Source organism: Urocampus carinirostris, chromosome 1, assembly GCF_059441175.1.
Source record: "Urocampus carinirostris isolate Australia breed hairy pipefish chromosome 1, RoL_Ucar_1.0, whole genome shotgun sequence".
In the NCBI taxonomy this organism is placed as follows: Eukaryota; Metazoa; Chordata; class Actinopteri; order Syngnathiformes; family Syngnathidae; genus Urocampus; species Urocampus carinirostris.
In genome coordinates, this window is record NC_142349.1 from 30,937,229 (window position 1) to 30,958,411 (window position 21,183).

At 40.5% G+C, this 21,183-nt stretch overlaps 1 protein-coding gene across 1 annotated transcript in view; it reads right to left on the reverse strand.

The window, feature by feature from the left end:
* LOC148374290 (vertebrate ancient opsin-like) overlaps positions 1-21,183 on the reverse strand; it is a 78,664-nt gene that overhangs the window by 6,812 nt on the left and 50,669 nt on the right. Inside the window, exon 3 of the mRNA XM_088334895.1 lies at positions 15,386-15,619. Within this exon, the coding sequence (XP_088191021.1) occupies positions 15,386-15,619 (234 nt within the window). The remainder of the gene's footprint in view (positions 1-15,385; positions 15,620-21,183) is intronic.

A 21,183-nucleotide genomic window follows, 5' to 3' on the forward strand; every position in this document is an offset into this window, starting at 1 on the left:
ATGACTCCTTGATAGATAATTCAATCCATGAAAGACATGTGGAAGTTTCAGCCTTCTCATTTCATGCAGATCTTCCGGTTTTTTCACCAACTACTACACAACCTAATTCCCCAGATGTCACACAGCTCGAAGTCTAGGTATCCAGTTGGGCTGATGGACAGATAGGTAGATTCTGAATAATTGAGTGCCCCAGCAGCAGTTTGACAGCATAACAATTCATTCAGGATGCTTGGCTGTACTTGAAATTCCAGGCCTTTCCAAGTGTATATTTTTTCCAAGCTCACCTTTGACGTGGAATCTGCAATACTCTTGAGAAAACGTAGTATACTTAGTATACGTAATGAGACTCATGTATACTTATAGTCTACTACATTTGGTCATAAGTGCAAAATACGGAGAACATTGTTTATAGCCTGCTGAGAAAATCAGAAAAACAAAACAAGACAGGAACAACAGAGAGGAAACAGAAGCAAACACAATTGCATCGTTTACTACAATCATAAATGTTGAAAAACGCACATTAAAGCATACAAATATTTGATTACAAGATTTGAGTAATCACAATTGGGGTTGTTTCATTGACACATATCTAAAATACTTTTTACATCATGATTTGTGTGCGTGTGTGTTTGTGTGTGTGTGTGTGGCCGAACCAATAATTTTGAAAATTTACACAGTTGTTCTTTGAGCCTCTGCGAGTGTCTTCAGCTAGGGTTCGTGACGAGGCATCCTTAATAAATACCATCGAATTCAATAAACATCTGCTTTCATGGGTCTCTAACACCCTCTGGCTTGCCAAATTGGGTTCTGCCGCTCCCGACCACCAGTCACTCCAAGCAGCCGAATACAACCTTGTAGTAAAAAAGAAACTACTTCATACCTGCATAAAACTTTCCATAATTGTCATTACAGTCATCAGCTTTATCATTATCATCAATATCTTACTAAATGTGCATACATTGCAGCAATAATTAAACATACTTCTGTAATTGGTAAATACCAGGTATTAATTCTAAAGCAAAGGTGCTCACACATTTTTAGGTACTCAGAAAATAACCAAGTCAAAAATGATCTACACACTACAAAATATATATATATATAAAACTATACTGCTCTTGTAGTTCAACGAATTGAAAAACATTAAATCAACACTCAAACTATGCAAATACACACACGTGTACTCATCATTGAAATTTCATTCTAAAATTGTAGTTAATTGAATTATTATTACCGATTTTTACATCTAAGGCATACTCATAAATTCTAACACCATACATTTTAAGATATATAACTGTAGCTGCAAATTTGTACATACTGTATACAACATTTCATTTGAACTATTAATCATCAAATACTCTTGAAATTTTAAGGAATTAACAATATACCTTTACAAAATATATACATGTAATAAAGTGTAAAAAAATTGAATGCCTGCCTGATGTTATCTGATGTCCCTGCTTTTGCAATGGATTTGACTGCTGGATGACACTATATCCCAACAGATAAAAAGCCCTTTGCTTCTTGGAAGAAATAAATTGGAGGCTTACAAATCAACTCCATGGCATAAACTGTTTGGTAACTTGGACATGTTTCAGAAGTGGTCAGATGAAGGACTGGGTCCCCTGTATGTAGATCAGGGGACATTTTTTGTACTATAGTATGTCAGTTAAATAAAATTATATAGTGAGGAGATGATAGGCTTACATTTGTTTTGCTATGTAATCCACCCACACTGCCGTTGCGATCGACTGGTAGTTTGCGATCAACGTATTGGGCACCCATGTACTAGGTTATTCCTACTCAGATCAACAGTGATCAATACCGGAATTTGCCCACTCTTGATTTTGGTCAGGAAGTTACAAAAAATAATAAAATCATTTTAGGTTCATGTAATTTGACGAGAAATGAAGTAAGAAACATATGGCATTTACATTAATTCAAAATTATTTTACAGTAAACCCTGTGCAGACGAGGCGCCATTAGTGAGACGCTGTGATCAGTGCCATAGGCAATAGTGCTGCCTCCCCTGCACACCAGAAGCTTTTTTCAGAGATGCTTCATCTTGTGTTGATCATGTTTAGGATCACATGACCGTTTATGATGGCCACATCGGTTATGTGAATGTAAAAGTTAAACGAATATGAGTATGTTGTTGAATGTTCGAAATAAGTACAATTGAACTGTTTGCTCATGTTGTGAATGCCATATAACCATAAATATTTCTATACACAACATTACCAGCATTGAGTTTGGTGAAATCTTGTATTTGTAACCTCAAAAATACATTACCGTGTTAGAGATCTCGTTCTTGTTCGTATATGCTTGTCCTTACATTTTGGACCTTACATCCAAAGGCCGACGTATTTTTGGCAATTATGGACTAGTGTATCCTTCAGCAGGGTGTCTGAAATGTTTTCAATAGTCATCGTGGTGTTTTGTATTTAGCGCACATGCGTTGTGGAAAAGAACCGCTCTCTGTTTTCCTCTGTGCCCCTCACACCAGTAGAATTTCGCGACTGAGCTTCAAGATGATGAAACAGGTTTAATACAAAAATGCCGAAAGCAAAATGCCGATTCCCAGTGCTTAATGAGAACAAAAGCTAAACCTTGAAAAATATTCTAAAAGCAAATCAATAGATAGCCAACAGAGAGTATAAAAGAGGCATCAACAGCCCCATTTTGTCCATAGACCTCCAATACAGCAGTTACAATAACTGAAATTACATTGTTCAATAATAAATTGAACATCCAGAAGAATTGCAGAAAATGGACGCATGGGCCGTGTGAATGGATAGGTTGCACCACACGACAAACTTGGCAGAGTCCACTGACTAGATGCTCAACTTGTCGAATATTTTCCGGATGTGAGGAAAACGCCCACGGGTATGACAAGCGCTACTTTTCTAAAGGAAGTACATACTCCCCATTGTATAGCTGTCAATAACATACCTAAAAATGGAGCTGCTTTTCTCCTTGGCTGTCCCAACGTACTGACGGCAAAAAAGGAAGAAACATGAGAGGTAGAAGTATGCGCTTGCACACACAGGGGCTACGAGGTCAGACAAACTGGGAAGACAGGTGCAGAAACATAAATCATGGAACGGAGAAGAAAGGAGCGGCATGCACTCATGAGGTACTTTGGAGTTCAGTGCCTTCTCCGAGAGGATTATTTCCCAACGATCACAAGAGTTCAAGTTCTCGTGGCTTTGTTAGCTTTTTTAAAATGTTAACATTAGGGGTGGGCAGGTCGATCCCAATCCTCGACCTATCGATATTTTGGATACTAAGTGAGTACTTCGATCGGATCGATACTATAGTCCTGTTAACTCTTCCGACAATTTCCTCAAAGCGCCGCTTCTATATGTAGATGGTGCTGTCCTTTCTCTCATCCAGCACCCTCCGCCACCCAGTTTTTGCCTGTTGGTTAAACTGACAGGCACACTTTTAGCACCTTTCCCTAACTAGCCTGCGCCTGTATCTTGTATCTTTTGTTTTGACTAACTTGATTTTTGCTCTCTAACAGTTGTTGTCCTATATATATATATATTTTTTTTCTTTTTTAAGTTTTTTTTTTTTCCCAAAGTTTTTAGATTGTATTGTTTGCTCTATTTGCATAGTTGACATGTATGTGTATTTTCATTACATTGCTGCTTTTTTATTTGACTCTGCTTTTTTCTGAAACAGTTGTGATAGAAATATTTGAACTTATTTATTACACCGTTAAAGTTTGAGTTGTAATTAATTATTGAAAAGTGAAACATTTTTCATGCCTAAAATCTTTGTTTTGTCCATCCATTCCCATCTGTACCGCTTATCTTCAGCAGGGTCACGGGGGAGCTGGAGTCTATCAACTGCCAGCCAGTCACAGGGCACACAGAGACATACAAGTCACTCGCTCTTTCACACTTAGGGACAATTTTGGACTAACTAATTAACCTGAAATGCATGTTTTTGGAATGGGGGAAAACACAGACACGGGGAGAACATGCAAACTCCACACGGGGAGGCTGCATTAGCTGGACTTGAACCCTGAACCTCTGCACTGTGGGGCTGTGCGCTAAACACCCACCGATTTGTTTTATGTTAACCGATTTGTTTTGTGTTAATCGTAAATGTAAAACCAACAGAGGAGAGAGGGTTTTAATTATTCAATGATCGTGACATTTCCAATAATTGGTAGACCTAATTTGCTCCCATAAACTGATATTAAGAAGCCTCCGGCTACTTTAAACGGTCAATAACCACCATTGTGCCATTGTGCAGTACAAGCCTCAATTTTCAGATGCATCCAATTTCCATAATGCCCAAATTTATGTTTAATAGCAGAACAGCTGCTTTCCTTGAATGTCATGATGTCCCTCGGTTTACTTCCCCGAAGGCTTAGGATGAGGGTGCAAAAGCCCTTGGATGCAGTGCTTTGGGAATATGGGGGTAAACATATCCCACTCACAACAAAAATCCTGATTCTTTTTACAGAAAAGAGCTGTAGGGTTATTATCAAAGTCACATTATAGACTATAACCATTCGATGGTCTATTAATTAAAGGGAGAGCCTTAAAGTTATGCGGCCCATTTAAATTATAAATATTTCACTGATACCGGGCACAACGTATTTTGAACAGCTGCCTAGTCCTATAAAAAATATGTTTGAAGCTGGTGTCTGCAACTTGTTATTTTGCCACCCTCTGCCACCATCTTCTGGCTAAAACTCACAGTCTCAATCAGTTCATTCCTCAAGTACTAATTAACGTTTTTTTTCTGTGTTTTAAAATGGCTTTTTCTTAGTTTTACCAATTTCAGGCTAGTCTAACAAAAAAACAAGAACAAGCATTGAATAACTCTCCACTTGTAGGAAGGGGAAGTTAAAACAAATTAGAATCGGGATTACCTCAATTGTGGTCCCTTCTCAAGGTTTCTTCATTTTCCTCATGTTGAGGTTTTGAGTTTTTCCTTGCCCTCATGTAGGTTTTAAATCAGCGGATGGTGTAATGATATTCTGTGGTTTGCAATAATCTGTGGTTTGTGCAGCCCCTTGAGACTCTTTGTGATTAAGGGCTATACAAGTTAACATGACTTCACTTGAATTGAATTACCCTCAACCTTTGCCTTTTTAGTCTGCTTTTTGTTTTAACTATTACTCATTTTTTCCCGTTTGATTGATTAAGATTATTTGTTTGCCGTTCTTCCATTCTTACCCATTACCATATACGGCAGCAGAACTTTAATACGTTTGCACCATTTGTGAAGGATGATTCGTTATCCATCACTTATTCATGCAAGTACAAGTATGTTTGGCTTAATATCAACAACGGTAATTTGTGTTTCTCTGTTATTCTGAAGACTCACTCCTCAGGCTCAAGCCATAATCCTCTCTGTGCACATCCACAGAATCTTCTTACATCTGAAGAATGTGTTGCAAGAGGTGGTGGAGGTGTCAGAAGGTTCTTCAGTTTGATACAGAGCTCTGTTCCTGTGGCAGTGACGTAACCTTAATTTGTACTTTAGTCTTAAAAGAACACATTTCTGACGCAAGCATTCTTGAATACAGTAAGTACTGTGTGGGGTGCGGGGGAAATCTCTTGCGCATACTGTGTTAACAAATTTTGTACATATGATTCATTTTGAGCCTTTTATAACATTTCAAACTGTAAAACAAAGACGTCATATTTATCATTATTTGTTTAAGATGTTAGTATTGGTTGTTCAGAGGCAGAATTCTCGCTTGCCATGTGAGAGGCCCGGTTTCAATTCTCAGCCAATTAATGTAGTGCCAGTGGTTAACGTGTCCGCGGTACACTTCTGAGGTCATGGGTTCAAATCCAGCTAACAGCTTTCGTGTGCAGAGTTTGCATGTTCTCCACGTGCTTGCGTGGGCTTCCTGTGGGCACTCCGGTTTCCTTCCACATCCCAAAAACATGCATGTCTGGTAAATTGGCAGGTCCAAATTGTCCTTGGGTTTAAAAGAGCAAGTGAGTTGTCTGTGTACCCTGCAACTGGGTGGCAACCAGTTCACGGTGTCCCCTGCGCATTACCCTGAAGATAGCTTGGATGGGCTGTAGCAACGCTGCCACCCTGCTGAGGATAAGCGGTGCAGATAATGGATGGATGTTTAAGATGTGTTGCAGTTAATTATGGTCATCATTTGTCGACAATTTACAATTATCCAAATTGCTGACTATTGGCAAAAAAATGTTTAAACCCAGATATTTTTTTTTGTTATTCATGTTTTACCATTTGTGTCAATTATTCTTGTCAACCCAATTCATTGATTTAACTAATAGGTTCCCTCAGCCAATCTGGTCATCACAAGGTGTTTCTCATTGCCTTTGTACTTAAGTTTATTAGTTTTGCTTTACTGGGTAGTCCGGTATCAAATGAGTTCGGAGTGACTAATATTCGGGTCGGACTTTAAGACTTAGTATACGTAAGGTCAGGTATGGGAGCAAGCGCCGCTAAAGCACTTTTGTTGCTAAATTTTTCATATTGAGGACCTCGGAAGGCCGTGCTAAATTAACTTACCAATGGAATAACATTCAACCATGGGTCAGTACTTCTCAATTAAGGAGAAAACCTCGCAAATTAATACTCACAGAGAAATGACCATGTTCTAACAAACATATTTTTATGCTGATTGAGCATCGTAATCCATACGTCATCAATTATGTTATTTTCAAAGAACAGATGACATCTATATGTTATCCTGGACAGGAAGCAAATGGCCTGGAGCTGCACTACCCAATTTGGCCTCCAGAGACCCTACAAGAGCAGATGTTTATAGATTTTTAGGATTTAATGAGAATGCCTCGACACAAAACCTAGCCACAGCTGTGTAGATTTTCACAAATACTGGTTCAACCGTTTTTGAACGTATAAGTCACAAACAAACACACAAATTGGCATTTATGAAGGAGTTTAGATCAGACAAGCAAAATGGCCGAGTGTTGCTGTGCCGATAGAGGATTGGATTTGCTTGCTTGGAGTGGTTGGTAATCGGGAGCTGCCGTACCCAATTTATTTGGGGCGCTTCAATCGTAAATATCGGAATCATGAAGTCCTATAGTACAACTGTGCAAAGTTTTCACAAAAATGGGTTCAGCTGTTTCTGAGCCTATAAGGCACATACAAACACACACCCACACCCACACACACACAATTCATGACCTATAAAGTACTTTAGATTCGATTTGATGTATAGATTTATATTGTTCAACACACACTTGGAAGCATTGGCTCGTGTTGATCGATCTGGGTTCTCAAAACCACACACACAGGAGAAGATTGAATAGAGACATTTCTAACTTTGTTTTCCAACATCTGGCCTTTTTTTATATTATATGAGTTGGGCCATCAAATCATTGGGCTTGGCAATCTATTTCTCATGATGCGGCAATTCCAAGCAATAAAAGTCAGGCAGCCTATAATGAAAAACTACCAGCTAGTACACTTTCAATATTCATTCTAACATTCCTGCAGTGGATCGGGCATGTGTGGGGAACTGCAGAACCAAACAAAGAAGCTCTTCAACAACAAATGCCGCTCTAATAATCTCAAAATGGCTGCAAATGGTCAGGCTTGATGTGTGCTGCACAGTGAGCTGTGACGCTCTGCAAGATGTTACAGATGGGCAGATAGTTAATTAGGCATCCGTAATGTTTCATCTGGACATTATTCCCTTCAGTGCCTCCTGTCTTCAACACTTTGTCTGGAACTGAGTTTAACAACACTCAAAATTGACAACGCAAAATGTCGTTTGTCGAAAGGAAGCACGTTTCGTGAAATTTGTAGTAAGAGTTCATTTTCCTGGCTGGCTCTTTGGCTGTTGACTCTTGGATGACGGCAGAAATACATGCCAGCTGTTTCTTGTATCTGTACAGCATTTTTAGTCTTCAACTCGCCTCAACTCACAGTTTCCATAGTAACGGGCTGGGAGGAATTGAAGACTGAAAATGACATACAGGACATGGGAGTGTTCCTGTCAGGTTGGTACGGGTTGATAGCGCAATGTTTCCTTAAGTGATCCTGAAAGGTCATCTGCTTGTGGCTGAGGGGAGATTATAGTTGGGCACGTGTTCACTGATTGAGAAAAATACTCTTCCACATTGCAACAAATAAAAAACAGATGATTGAAAATATTTCATATGGAGCAGAGTTGTGTAGTGATCTTCCAAGGGGGGACCCTGCAATTTAATCATGGGTTGCCAACCTAGGTCCGGTATTAGAGCTGCAGTCCCAGGGTTTTTAGGAGACAGGTCACCAAACCACGCCAGAGTTGGCATTAAGCTGGTCATGTTTTATATCTTGTGCTGTAAAAGATAAACTTCCAAAACGCATAAGACTTCCCTGATATATTTTAGGGGATGAGAAAAATAACAAAATATAATAAAGCACAAAATTATTCTTTTTAGTTGTAAAAATCTAATACGTACAATTGGAAACATAATCGTAAAGTACTGTGATCATTGTGAAACTGTTAAAATTTACAGACAATGGTCATTTAAACTACAGATATGATAAAGATAAGATACAATGTTTCCCCACGTGTTCCAAAAGCATCAGCATTATCCCCAAAGTAAATGTTAAATGACTTTCAAGATGAAACAAATGTATTTGTATTTATTAACCCGCTAGAAACTCAAACACACATGTTAACAAATACTTTTTTTCGCATTCAAAATAAAGACAGACACAAATCTGCTGCAGTAGCTAAAATGTCTTCATTTTAAATGGCTTATTTCATTCAAAAACTAGTTAACAAATGTCACATAGTGGTGGCAATCGGAAATTCGCAATCGAGTGAATCAGCAGGAACTGAACCATGGAGAGCGAGGTGACACTCAATTTATTTCTGCAAAAAAAATGTAACTCTGAGCGAGCGTATTGACATACTTGAGATTTACTTCCCTCCACCAGGATATATTCTCTGCCTCAAGAACAGATCTTAAGAGGCTCTATATAAAACAAGTGTTTGCATTAGAAACCCAGTTTAAAGCTTCCAGGCATTTTAATACACAATACCTGATCTCAAAGCAAATACTTTTCTGGGAAAAGTGCAATGAAACACTGACATGATTGGGAATATTTTTCTTTCAAACTGATTAAAATCCATCAAAGTCTCAATACAGTAATCATGAAAACAGAACAAAACATTTTTGTTCCTGCATTATTTTTGTTTTGAGTAAACCATTGGCGATAAAGTTTCCAGACTGTGTAATTGAATCATTATCACGGGGAAATTACAAGAAAAGAGACATGACTTAAATAGAAAGAGTGTTGTCTTGGCAAAATGTTCAACTCAAAAAGCTAACCAAAGCTGAAACAAACTGAAATTGTTGTGGATGATTAACCCTTTTGGGCGAGGCAGGAACTACAGGCAGACTTTCTCAAATACAGGACATTTTTTATTGACACAAATCAACACTGAAGTTCCAAACAAACAAATGGGTAATAAACAACTACAAATATGTCCAAACAAGAAACCAGAAACAAAGAGAAAATTGACAGGAAGTCAGGAAGGAATAAACAAACAAACCTGGCATGGAAGTGAAAATGACAGAGGATGACAGAAAAACTCAAAATGACTCGACAAAGTTTGGTGAACAAAACAAAAATGTCCTTTTAAAGGGTTTTATATATATATATATATATATATATATATATATATATATATATATATATATATATATATATATATATATATATATATATATATATATATATATATATATATATATATATATATATATATATATATATATATATATATATACTGGACTGTCTCAGAAAATTAGAATATTGTGATAAAGTTCTTTATTTTCTGTAATGCAATTAAAAAAACAATAATGTCATACATTCTGGATTCATTACACATCAACTGAACTATTTCAAGCCTTTTATTATTTGAATATTGCTGATTTTGGCTTACAGCTGAAAAAAACTCAAAAATCCTATCTCAAAATATTAGAATACTTCCTCAGACCAGGTAAAAAAAATAATTTTATAACAGCAAAACTAAATCAAACATTTGAAAATGTCCATTGATGCACTCAGTACTTGGTTGGGAATCCTTTTGCACGGATTACTGCATCAATCCGGCGTGGCATGGAGGCAATCAGCCTGTGGCATTGCTGAGGTGTTATTGATGCCCAGGATGCTTCGATAGCGGCCTTCAGCTCATTTGCATTTGTAGGTCTGGTGTCTTTCATCTTCTTCTTAACTATACCCCACAAATTCACGATGGGGTTCAGGTCAGGGGAATTAGCAGGCCAATCAAGGACAGTGATGCCATGGTCAGTGCACCAGTTACTGGTGGTTTTGGCACTGTGGGCAGGTGCCAGATCATGCTGGAAAATGAAATCCTCATCTCCATAGAGCTTTTCAGCAGATGGAAGCATGTAGTGCTCTAAAATCTCTTGGTACACAGTTGCATTTACTCTGGACTTGATGAAACACAGTGGACCAACACCAGCAGCTGACATGGCTCCCCAAACCATTGCTGACTGTGGGAACTTCACACTGGATTTCAAGCAACTTGGATTTTGCTCCTCTCCAGCCTTTCTCCAGACTCTGGCGCCTTGACTCCCAAATGAAATGCAAAACTTGCTTTCGTCTGAAAAGAGGACTTTGGACCACTCTGCAACTGTCCAGTGCTTCTTCTCCATAGCCCAAGTCAGACGCTTCTTCCGTTGTCTTGAGTTCAGAAGTGGCTTGACCATGGGAATACGGCTATTGTAGCCCATTTCCCAGACACGTCTGTGAACTGTGGCTTTTGATACCTGGACTCCAGCTTCAGCCCACTGTCTTTGAAGCTCCCCCAAATTCTGGAAGCGGCTCTTCGTCACAATTTTGTTAAGGCTGCGGTCATCTCTCTTGGTTGTGCAGCGTTTCCGGCCACATTTTTCCCTTCCAACAGACTTTTTGTGGATATGCTTTGAAACTGCACTCTGTGAACAGCCTGCTCTTTGAGAATTTTCCTTTTGTGTCTTACCCTCCTGATGGAGGGTATCAATGATGGTCCTATGGACAGCAGTCTTCCCCATACTTGTGATTTAGTTTACTGAACCAAGCTGAGTGTTTTTAAGGCTCAGGAAACCCTCGCAAGGTGTTTCGAGTTAATTAGATGATTCAGGTGATTAGTTGAATAGCCTACTTGTATACTTTTTCATGATATTCTAATATTTTGAAATAGGATTTTTGAGTTTTCTTAAGCTGTAAGCCAAATTCAGCAATATTCAAATAATAAAAGGCTTGAAATAGTTCAGTTGATGTGTAATGAATCCAGAATGTATGACATTTTTGTTTTTTTAATTGCATTACAGAAAATAAAGAACTTTATCACAATATTCTAATTTTCTGAGACAGTCCAGTATATATATATCCATCCATCCATCCATCCATCCATTGTCTTCCGCTTATCCGAGGTCGGGTCGCGGGGGCAGCAGCGTTAAAAGGGAAGCCCAGACGTCCCTATCCCCAGCCACCTCCTCCAGCTCATCCGACGGGACCCCGAGGCGTTCCCAAGCCAGCCGAGAGACATAGTCTCTCCAACGTGTCCTGGGCCGCCCCCGGGGCCTCCTGCCGGTGGGACATGCCCGGAACACCTCCCGAGGGAGGCGTCCAGGATGCATCCTTATTAGATGCCCGAGCCACCTCAACTGGCTCCTCTCAACGCGGAGGAGCAGTGGCTCTACACCGAGTCCCTCCCGGATGACTGAGCTTCTCACCTTATCTCTAAGGGAGAACCCAGCCACCCTGCGGAGGAAACTCATTTCGGCCACTTGTATCCGGGATCGAGTTCTTTCGGTCATGACCCAAAGTTCATGACCATAGGTGAGGGTAGGAACGTAGATTGACCGGTAGATCGAGAGGTTTGCCTTTCGGCTCAGCTCCCTCTTCACCACGACGGACCGGTACAGGGTCCGAATGACGGCAGACGCTGCACCGACCCGTCTGTCGATCTCCCGTTCCATCCTACCCTCACTCGTGAACAAGACCCCAAGATACTTGAACTCCTCCACTTGGGGCAAGACCTCCTCCCCGACCCGGAGGGAGCATACCACCCTTTTCCGACTGAGAACCATGGCCTCGGACTTGGAGGTGCTGATCCCCATCCCGGCCGCTTCACACTCGGCTGCAAATCGCTCCAGCAAGAGCTGAAGATCACGGCCTGAGGAAGCCAACAGCACCACGTCATCTGCAAAAAGCAGTGACGTAATGCTGAGGCCCCCAAACCGGACTCCATCCCCGCCAAGGCTGCGCCTAGAAATTCTGTCCATAAAAGTTATGAACAGAATCGGTGACAAAGGGCAGCCCTTGCGGAGCCCAACCCTCAGCGGGAACGAATCCGACTTACTGCCGGCAATGCGGACCAGACTCTGGCACGGGGCATACAGGGACCGCACAGCCCGGATAAGACTGTGCGGTACCCCATACTCCCGAAGCAGGGCCTCCCGAGGAACACGGTCGAATGCCTTCTCCAAGTCCACAAAACACATGTAGACCGGACAGGCAAACTCCCATGCACCCTCAGACCCTGAAGAGTGTATAGAGCTGGTCCAGTGTTCCACGGCCAGGACGAAAACCACACTGTTCCTCCTGAATTCGAGATTCGACTTCCTGGCGGACCCTCCTCTCCAGTACCCCTGAATAGACCTTACCAGGGAGGCTGAGAAGTGTGATTCCCCTGTAGTTGGAACACACTCTCCGGTCCCCCTTCTTAAAGACGGGAACCACCACCCCAGTCTGCCAGTCCAGAGGCACTGTCCCCGATGTCCATGCGATGTTGCAGAGGGGCGTCAACCATGACACGCCCACAACATCCAGAGCCTTAATGAAGTCCGGGCGGGTCTCATCGACCCCCGGGGCCCTGCCACCGAGGAGTTTTTTGACAACCTCGGTGACTTCAACCCCAGTGATACGAGAGCCCAACACAGACTCCTCAGGCTCTGCTTCCCCAGAGGAAGACGTGCCGGTGGGATTGAGGTCTTCGAAGTACTCCGCCCACCGATTCACAACGTCCCGGTTCGAGGTCAGCAGCGCCCCATCGGCACTATACACAGTTTCGATGGCACACCGCTTCCCCCCCTAAGACGCCGGATGGTGGACCAGAATTTCCTCGAAGCCATTCGGAAGTCGGCTTCCATGGCCTCGCCAAACTCCTCCCATGCCCGAGTTTTTGCCTCGGCAATGGCCGAAGCCCCATTCCCCTTGGCCAGCCGATACCTGCCAGCTGCTTCCAGAGTCCCACAGGCCAGGAAGGCCCGATAAGACTCCTTTTTCAGCTTGACGGCATCCCTCACCGCTTGTGACCACCAACGGGTCTGAGGGTTGCCGCCGCGGCAGGCACCGAGTACTTTACGGCCACAGCTCCGATCAGCCGCTTCGACAATGGAGGCGCGGAACATGGTCCACTCGGACTCAATGTCCCCCGCCTCCCTCGGGACATGGGCGAAGTTCTGCCGGAGGTGTGAATTGAAACTTCTTCTGACAGGAGATTCTGCCAGCCGTCCCCAACAGACCCTCACAACACGCTTGGGTCTGCCGGGTCGGGCCGGCATCTTCCCCCACCATCGAAGCCAACTCACCACCAGGTGGTGATCAGTTGACAGCTCCGCCCTTCTCTTCACCCGAGTGTCCAGAAAAGGCGGCCGCAGGTCCGACGAAACGACAACAAAGTCGATCATCGAACTACGGCCTAGGGTGTCCTGGTGCCAAGTGCACATATGGACACCCTTATGTCTGAACATGGTGTTCATTATGGACAAACCATGACGAGCACAGAAGTCCAATAACGAAACACCACTCGGGTTCAGGTCAGGGGGGCCGTTCTTCCCAATCACGCCCCTCCAGGTCTCACTGTCATTGCTCACGTGAGCGTTGAAGTCTCCCAGCAGTACGAGGGAGTCCCCAGGGGGCGCGCTCTCAAGCACACCCTCTAAGGACTCCAAGAAGGGTGGGTACTCCGAACTGCTATTTGGTGCATAAGCACAAACAACAGTCAGGACCCGTCCCCCCACCCAAAGGCGGAGGGAGGCTACCCTCTCGTCTACCGGGGTGAACCCCAACGTACAGGCGCCGAGCCGTGGAGCAATTAATATGCCCACACTGGCTCTGCGCCTCTCACCACGGGCAACTCCAGAGTGAAAGAGAGTCCAACCCCTCTCGAGAGGACTGGTACCAGAGCCCAAGCCGTGCGTAGAGGTGAGTCCGACTATATCTAGTCGTAATTTCTCAACCTCACGCACCAACTCAGGCTCCTATCCTGCCAGAGAGGTAAGGTTCCATGTCCCAAAAGCCAGTTTCTGTAGTCGGGGATCATCGCGTCAAGGACCCCTCCCTTGGCTGCTACCCAGCTCTCTGCGCACCCGACCCCTTTGGCCCCTCCTACAGGTGGTGAGCCCATGGGAAGAGGGTCTCACGTCGTCCCTTCGGGCTGTGCCCGGCCGGCCCCCGTGGGTAAGGGTCCGGCCAGCAGGCGCTCGCCAGCGGACCCCACCTCCAGGATATATATATATATATATATATATATATATATATATATGCCCTGCGATTGGCTGGCAACCAGTTCAGGGTCCTAATGAGGATAAGCGGTACGGCTGATGAGATGAGATGAGATATATATATATATATATATATATATATATATATATATACATATATATATATATATATATATATATATATATATATATATATATATATAAACAGTATATATATATATATATATATATATATATATATATATATATATATATATATATATATATATATATATATATATATATATAAAACTGGAGATCGAAGGCATTTTTCTATTGCAAACAAAATTTGACCTCTCCCCAGTGGCTCCCTGGAAACTTTCAAAAATTGTTACTAATGGAAAAGTATATGGTTTCTGTAGGACACAAACGTAAGCGTAACGCGGTTTTCCATAACAACCACATGATGGCAGCAAAGTGGCATGTAAAGTAAAGCGCAATGTTTTCTCAAGCCATACAGTTGTGCAATAGTTTGGCAGTCCAGAAGTTATTTATTAAAAAAAAACAACGTTTATAGAGCACAGTACTTTTATTTGTTAAAAGAAATCCCAGAGCCTTTACATTGGGTTTGTTCTTGAGTGATAAACAAACAGTTAAATAAGTAAATAACCTTTTCTACTTCGGGGGTTTTGACACTCGTGGGACGTTTTTGGAACGCAACCCTTGCGAAAAACGGGGGATTACTGTATACTTGTTATAAGATTAGCATTTTTTTTCTGTAACTGTAACGGAATACAATTACATTTGTTTTTGTATCCTAATAACGCAACGTCAATAAATGTATTCTGTTCGATAAGTAGTGACCCAGATGGTACTTTCAAAATCAAAGTAGCTGGCCAAACCCAGTGTACCTGTTTGTTCATGAAGACATATATGACCGGGTTGATGACCGTGCTGGTCTTTGCCAGGACTGAAGGTATGATGCTAGCTTCCGGCGTGACGAGGCCCGGGGGCCCGAAAGTGGCCAGCAGCGCCATGATGCCGTATGGCAGCCAGCACATAAGGTAACACATCACCATGACCACCACCATGAACAAGACTCGCTGCTCTCGTTTCCTGCTCATTGACGCGTTGATGCCGCTTACCTGGAGAAGACAAGGAACCAGAGTGAGTGTGTAGAGTAGGGCAGGTCTAGAACAACTTAGGCTAAAATATGAATTGTAATCATGATGGTTTTTTTTTTGTAGCAAAATATATTTTTCTTTCATTATTGCTTTATTATGAGGACATGACACAAACTCATGTTTTCCATTGCTGTAAAAATGTGTGGAATAAATATCATGTTTCAACTCCGGGTTTTACTACGTAACTACAAGACAAGACCGAAATCAGCTCCTTTGCTAGCTTTACTCTCTTTGGTCTTCATTATTAAGGCCGAGCAGAGCTCAAGCTCCGCCCCTTTTAAAACGGCAGCATCACCATTTAACTTTCCTAATTTCAACACAGGAGTAACATCAAACAGGTAAGAGCATAAATGCACTTAGTAGTCACAGAGTAGTGGTTTTTATCAAATAATTCTTCATTTTTATCAGTATATATTTTGAATTACACTTGGGGAAATTATTTATGTTTTGTTGTTCAGGCTCGAGAATGGCTGCTTTTAATACCCAAGAGAGAAGCTGCTTTGTTTTACCCATGTACTGATTTTTTTAACATCTGCACCAAAATCATACTAACACTCCAAAAATGTGTGTTTTTTTTTTACTTTACCTTATCAAAAGTCTGCAATTTTATTTTCATAAATTCCTGAGATCTTTTGTTGCACCTGTTTTGTTGCCCATATAAGGGGCGCGTTCTGCACGTCCATTTAGTTTTTATTTATTCAAATCCTCAAAATGAAAATGACATCAAATATTGGATTTTTTTAATTGTATTTTTTTTAATTCTATTAAAGAAATAAAACAAAATGTAAGATTTTTTTTCCAAATATCCGGCTGTCCCCAAAAAGAACTGACTGGTCCATTGGAGAGGACTTGCCAACTAAGAAGCAGGTTTTATGAGCTCAGCATCTCTTGTAATTTTTTGTACCAAAAATCAAGGTATTTTACCCGAGCTATAAAATGAATGTGATGAAAACGCATGTTCTCTCAATTAATTATGTTCTGTCCCAGAGACTTAGGGAGAAATACAGTATTCACGATTCGATGTGCCTTTTGATCAATTTTTTGAGTTCTGTCGTGTTGATGGTTTACGTGGTCACAGATATAAGTTACGGGTGCCTAGACCTACCAGCAACTTGCATGGAAACTTTATTTCTTTCAGGATACCAAAAATGTGGAATTTTTTGCCTGACCGGGTTATTAGTGCAAATACTTTGCAAACCTTTAAGCAAAGATTGGCAGAAATAGATCTGTCAAATTTCCTTAGGGGAGGGGGCGTAAAGTGACCATATTTGGCCATGCTCACTCTCAGCATTAGTTTTTTTTTTTCTTTGTGTCATGTTTTGATTAATGTATCCAACAATACCTTCAATAAACATTTCATTTCATTTCACTAGAAGAGCAAAACAATAGAATATTCAGGGGTAAAATTTGTGACAAGATTGGACAAGTTATTTGACGTCAACTATAAAAAATGGAATGAAGAAATTAAGAGGGATCTTAAAAAATGGCCAAATATAGTATTAGATATATTTAAGAACAGAAGCAGTTAAGATGGTGTCTTGCCAAAGCTCTTGTACTATTTCTTGTTTGTTCCAGTTTTGGTTCCCAGATCATGATTCATTGAATGGAATAAGTATCCAGGTACAATATATTTGGGCTGGAAAAAAACCCAGAATTCAATTCAATACTCTGAAGATTCCCAAATATAGAGGGGGGCTGGCTTTGCTAAGCCTTGAGAAATGCTTTTACGCAGCATAAACTAGCCAACTGATATATTGGTGTATAGATGGTTATGTTGCAAAATGGAAAATTATTGCATTAGGGACAAACATGGAGGTACAAAATTCAATGTTAAAAAATGTAGGTAACCAGATGGGAGAAATAACTAATAATAGAACTCCAATATGGAAAAAGATAGTAAGGAAATACAATTTGGGAAAGTAGGCAAGAATACTGAGCTGGTTTGCCTTCGACAACAGATTTCTTCCTGTACAGAATGATAAAGGGTTCCAACAATGGGCATGCAAATGTATTACAGCAATATGTATCATGGTTGAAAATGGCTAACTGGATGAGTTTTGGGGACTTAAAAAATAAATTTGGGTTACAGGCAAGTGACTATTTCCATTACCTTCAATTAAAAGACTACTATCACAAAGAAATAAAACAGAGGACTAGTCATAAGGTCATAGCCGTTTTTGACAGAGCCTATAAAGGTAAAACCTTTAAAGCAATTTCTAATATGTATCAATGTTTGAGGACTATCATCACTCTATATTAATAGATAATGAGAAAATGTGATAGATTCAAAAATAACAGAAGATGAGTAGTGGAATATATGTAAAACACAGTGCACATCTACTAGCTCCCAGGATATGAGGGAATTCAAGGGGAAGAATGTTGTCAGATTTTTTTATCACCCCCCCAAAATTAGGAGAGGTTTTCCCAAGGTTCAGCAACCATGCTGGAGAACAGGTGGGGAGGTAGACGTTAACTACGTGCATATATTTTGGATTTGCCCCAGAATTCAAGATTACTGGCTCTATTTAGGCCATCTAACAGAATAAATATTACCGCGAAAGGATGAGTACGCGGTTAAAAATTTACTGACAGCTAGCAAAAAAGTAATAACAAGTCTATAGCACAAAGAGATCTTCCTACCATGGAGCAGTGGGTGTGAACTGTGGAGGAAATATTTGTTATGGAAAGAACCACATTTCGAATAGGAATACAGGAAAACCAATTCGTGGACAAATGGGTAAAAATAGATAAGACTATAGGGAAAATTAGTACAACACTTACGAACGATAAAGACTGGACTATGCAGAATGACTCGAACTTGGAAGATATTCCCCAACACTGCATTGATGTTTTTTGTTGTTTAGTTTTTTGTTTTTTTCCCTTCCCTCTTTTGTGCTTTTTTGTTGTGTGTTAAAAAGACAAAAAATGAACCACAATAAAAATTAAGTTACAAAAAAAAGGTATTGTCCACCCCTAACTTCAAGAAAAAATGGAAGTACAGTAATTAAATTTAAAAAGTTATACATTTACAATGAGGTTGGCCCTTCAAATATATAGTTATTATTCCTTTTTGACACAGGATTGAGTTTCTGCTAATGTACATGTTTTATGGTGCCATAGTACACAGTACGTACTGCAAGCTAGGCCAATGTGAGCATCTTATGTTGTGTTCCTTACTTTATGCATTATTCAGTTTGCCTCCCACTGACCAAGCAAAGTTGGCCATTTCCGCTCATTTCCATCTCGTCCTCATCCGGTACCACTAACGTGAGTTATAGCATCTGACTTGTTTTTATTACCGTCATACTGCGACACAACGGAAGTTAATGCCCCAACTTCTGCACATTTCTGGTCTCACGAACTGCAGCACAGCATTGCAAAAACGCAAAAGCAAATAACATTATACAATATAGAAATATAGACTAATCAAATGATTGACAATTTTAAAATGATGTATACGGTCTAGTGAACCTGATTGAACCTACGGAAACGGCAACAAATATATTCAAATATGATCAGATACATAAAGCTATATTTTCTGATGTCTCTGTCAGTAATCTTCAATTTTCAACAAGCACGAAAGACAAATTTGCGGTCATGATGTTGAACGTGGACCCAAATGCGGAGAAGCCAAGTGGTCTGTAGCATATTTACAATACGATTTTGATATCTATTTCATATCCATCTGTCCATCCATTATCTGCACCGCTTATCCTCAGTAGGGTCGCGGGGGTGCTCGAGCCCATCCCAGCCATCTTCGGGCAGTGGGTGGGGGACAACCCTCAACTGGTGGCCAGGCAGTCGCAAGGCACACAGGAACAGACAATTCACTCGCTCATTCACACCTAGGGACAATTTGGACCAGCCAATTAACCTGACATGCATGTTTATGGAATGTGGGAGGAAACCGGAGTGGCCTGAGGAAACCCACGCAAGCGCAATGAGAACAATATTGTCAGGTAGGGTGTTTTTAATTGGAAACCTTTGTTAATAATCCAAATTAAAATTATTTATGTATTTAAAGTGCAATAAATAGTCAACTATTAAAAGGCAGAAAACAATGGAAGTCACCTTATATCATTCATTACGCAGAATTAAGAATGGCTTCCTGCCATGACAGTTGAGTGATGCAGGCTTCGATTTGACATTGATTCAATATTCAAGATTGTTTTTATTGTCATTAACATAAAATCCATCCACTTATCCTTATTAAGGTTGTAGGGGATTAACATAGAATATTAACTATTTTTCCTTTGCTAGTGGAATTAATATATTGAGATGATATATAAAGCGTATTGTTCGCAGATGTTAGGCTATTTCTTTGGGTGCTGTGCTTGAGAATATCATTGAGTATTTTTGATCAGAACATTTCTTCATGTATCGAGAACCACAACAAAACGCTGACACAACTAATTTTGTGAACTAATTTACACTGGGATCACACTGTGCATTGTCACACTATGGGGCAGGTAAAAACACTTTTTTGTCTGTACTTCTCGTTCAGTATATTGTGTGTATCTTGCCGCACTTTCAGAAAAAAATACTAAAATTGATGGTTTGTCTACCCTTTGTATTTTGCAGTTAACTGTTACTTTAAATCCACTATACTATAACTGTTTTGTTATATTGTGAGAACTTTTCATTTCATGTTAATAATTGTTGAAATAATATCTGGTGGCATGCATTCAATATATATTTTTAAGTTTTGTTAGCAGAAAAGATAATGGAACTAAAATAAAGTCATGAAAATAGGATTTCACAAGGCTTTGTGGAAGAGTTAATCTCTCTGAGATGCATTAATCATTTAAAGTAAATACAAACAGTAATGTCATTGAAAAGGCATCAGCAGAATTGTTTTAATTAAAGAGTGTCTTTAAGCAAGTTGATCGTGAAATCTAGAGAAGCATCGCTGCAATTTAAATTGACAATCAGCTCAGCTTTCAACATATCAACCTTGACCTGCCTGTGGGCGAAAACAGCCACTTCCACTGATGTTGAAGAAGAATTTTATTGGAAGAGGCAAACAAAATGAGGTCAAATACGTTTGGTGGCACTTAGATAGATAGATAGATAGATAGATAGATAGATAGATAGATAGATAGATAGATAGATAGATAGATAGATAGATAGATAGATAGATACTTTATTCATCCCCGAAGGGAAATTCACTTTTCCAGCAGCTATAGCTTAGTCACAGTGTAGTTAATTGCACGTGCATGGTGCCCTCCCTTTTTTTGTTTGTGGTTTAGTGTTCATTGAGACAATGGGAGAAACAATGTTGAATACGAGAGGTGGATACTTGATCAGTTTAAAGTTTAGTAGACAATAATTATAAGGAGAGAAGACATGGATGGAGATAGATTTTGAACTTGCAAAGAAACAGGGAAGAGAACTTAAACCTCAAATAAAAGTTTCCAATCTGTTCTAAAAGCCCTCCTCTGAGATCTTTCTTCTCATGAAATTTTAGAGGTGACAAAAACAGATCCACGAAAGACACTAACCCTGTAATTACCAAAGGGGTGCCG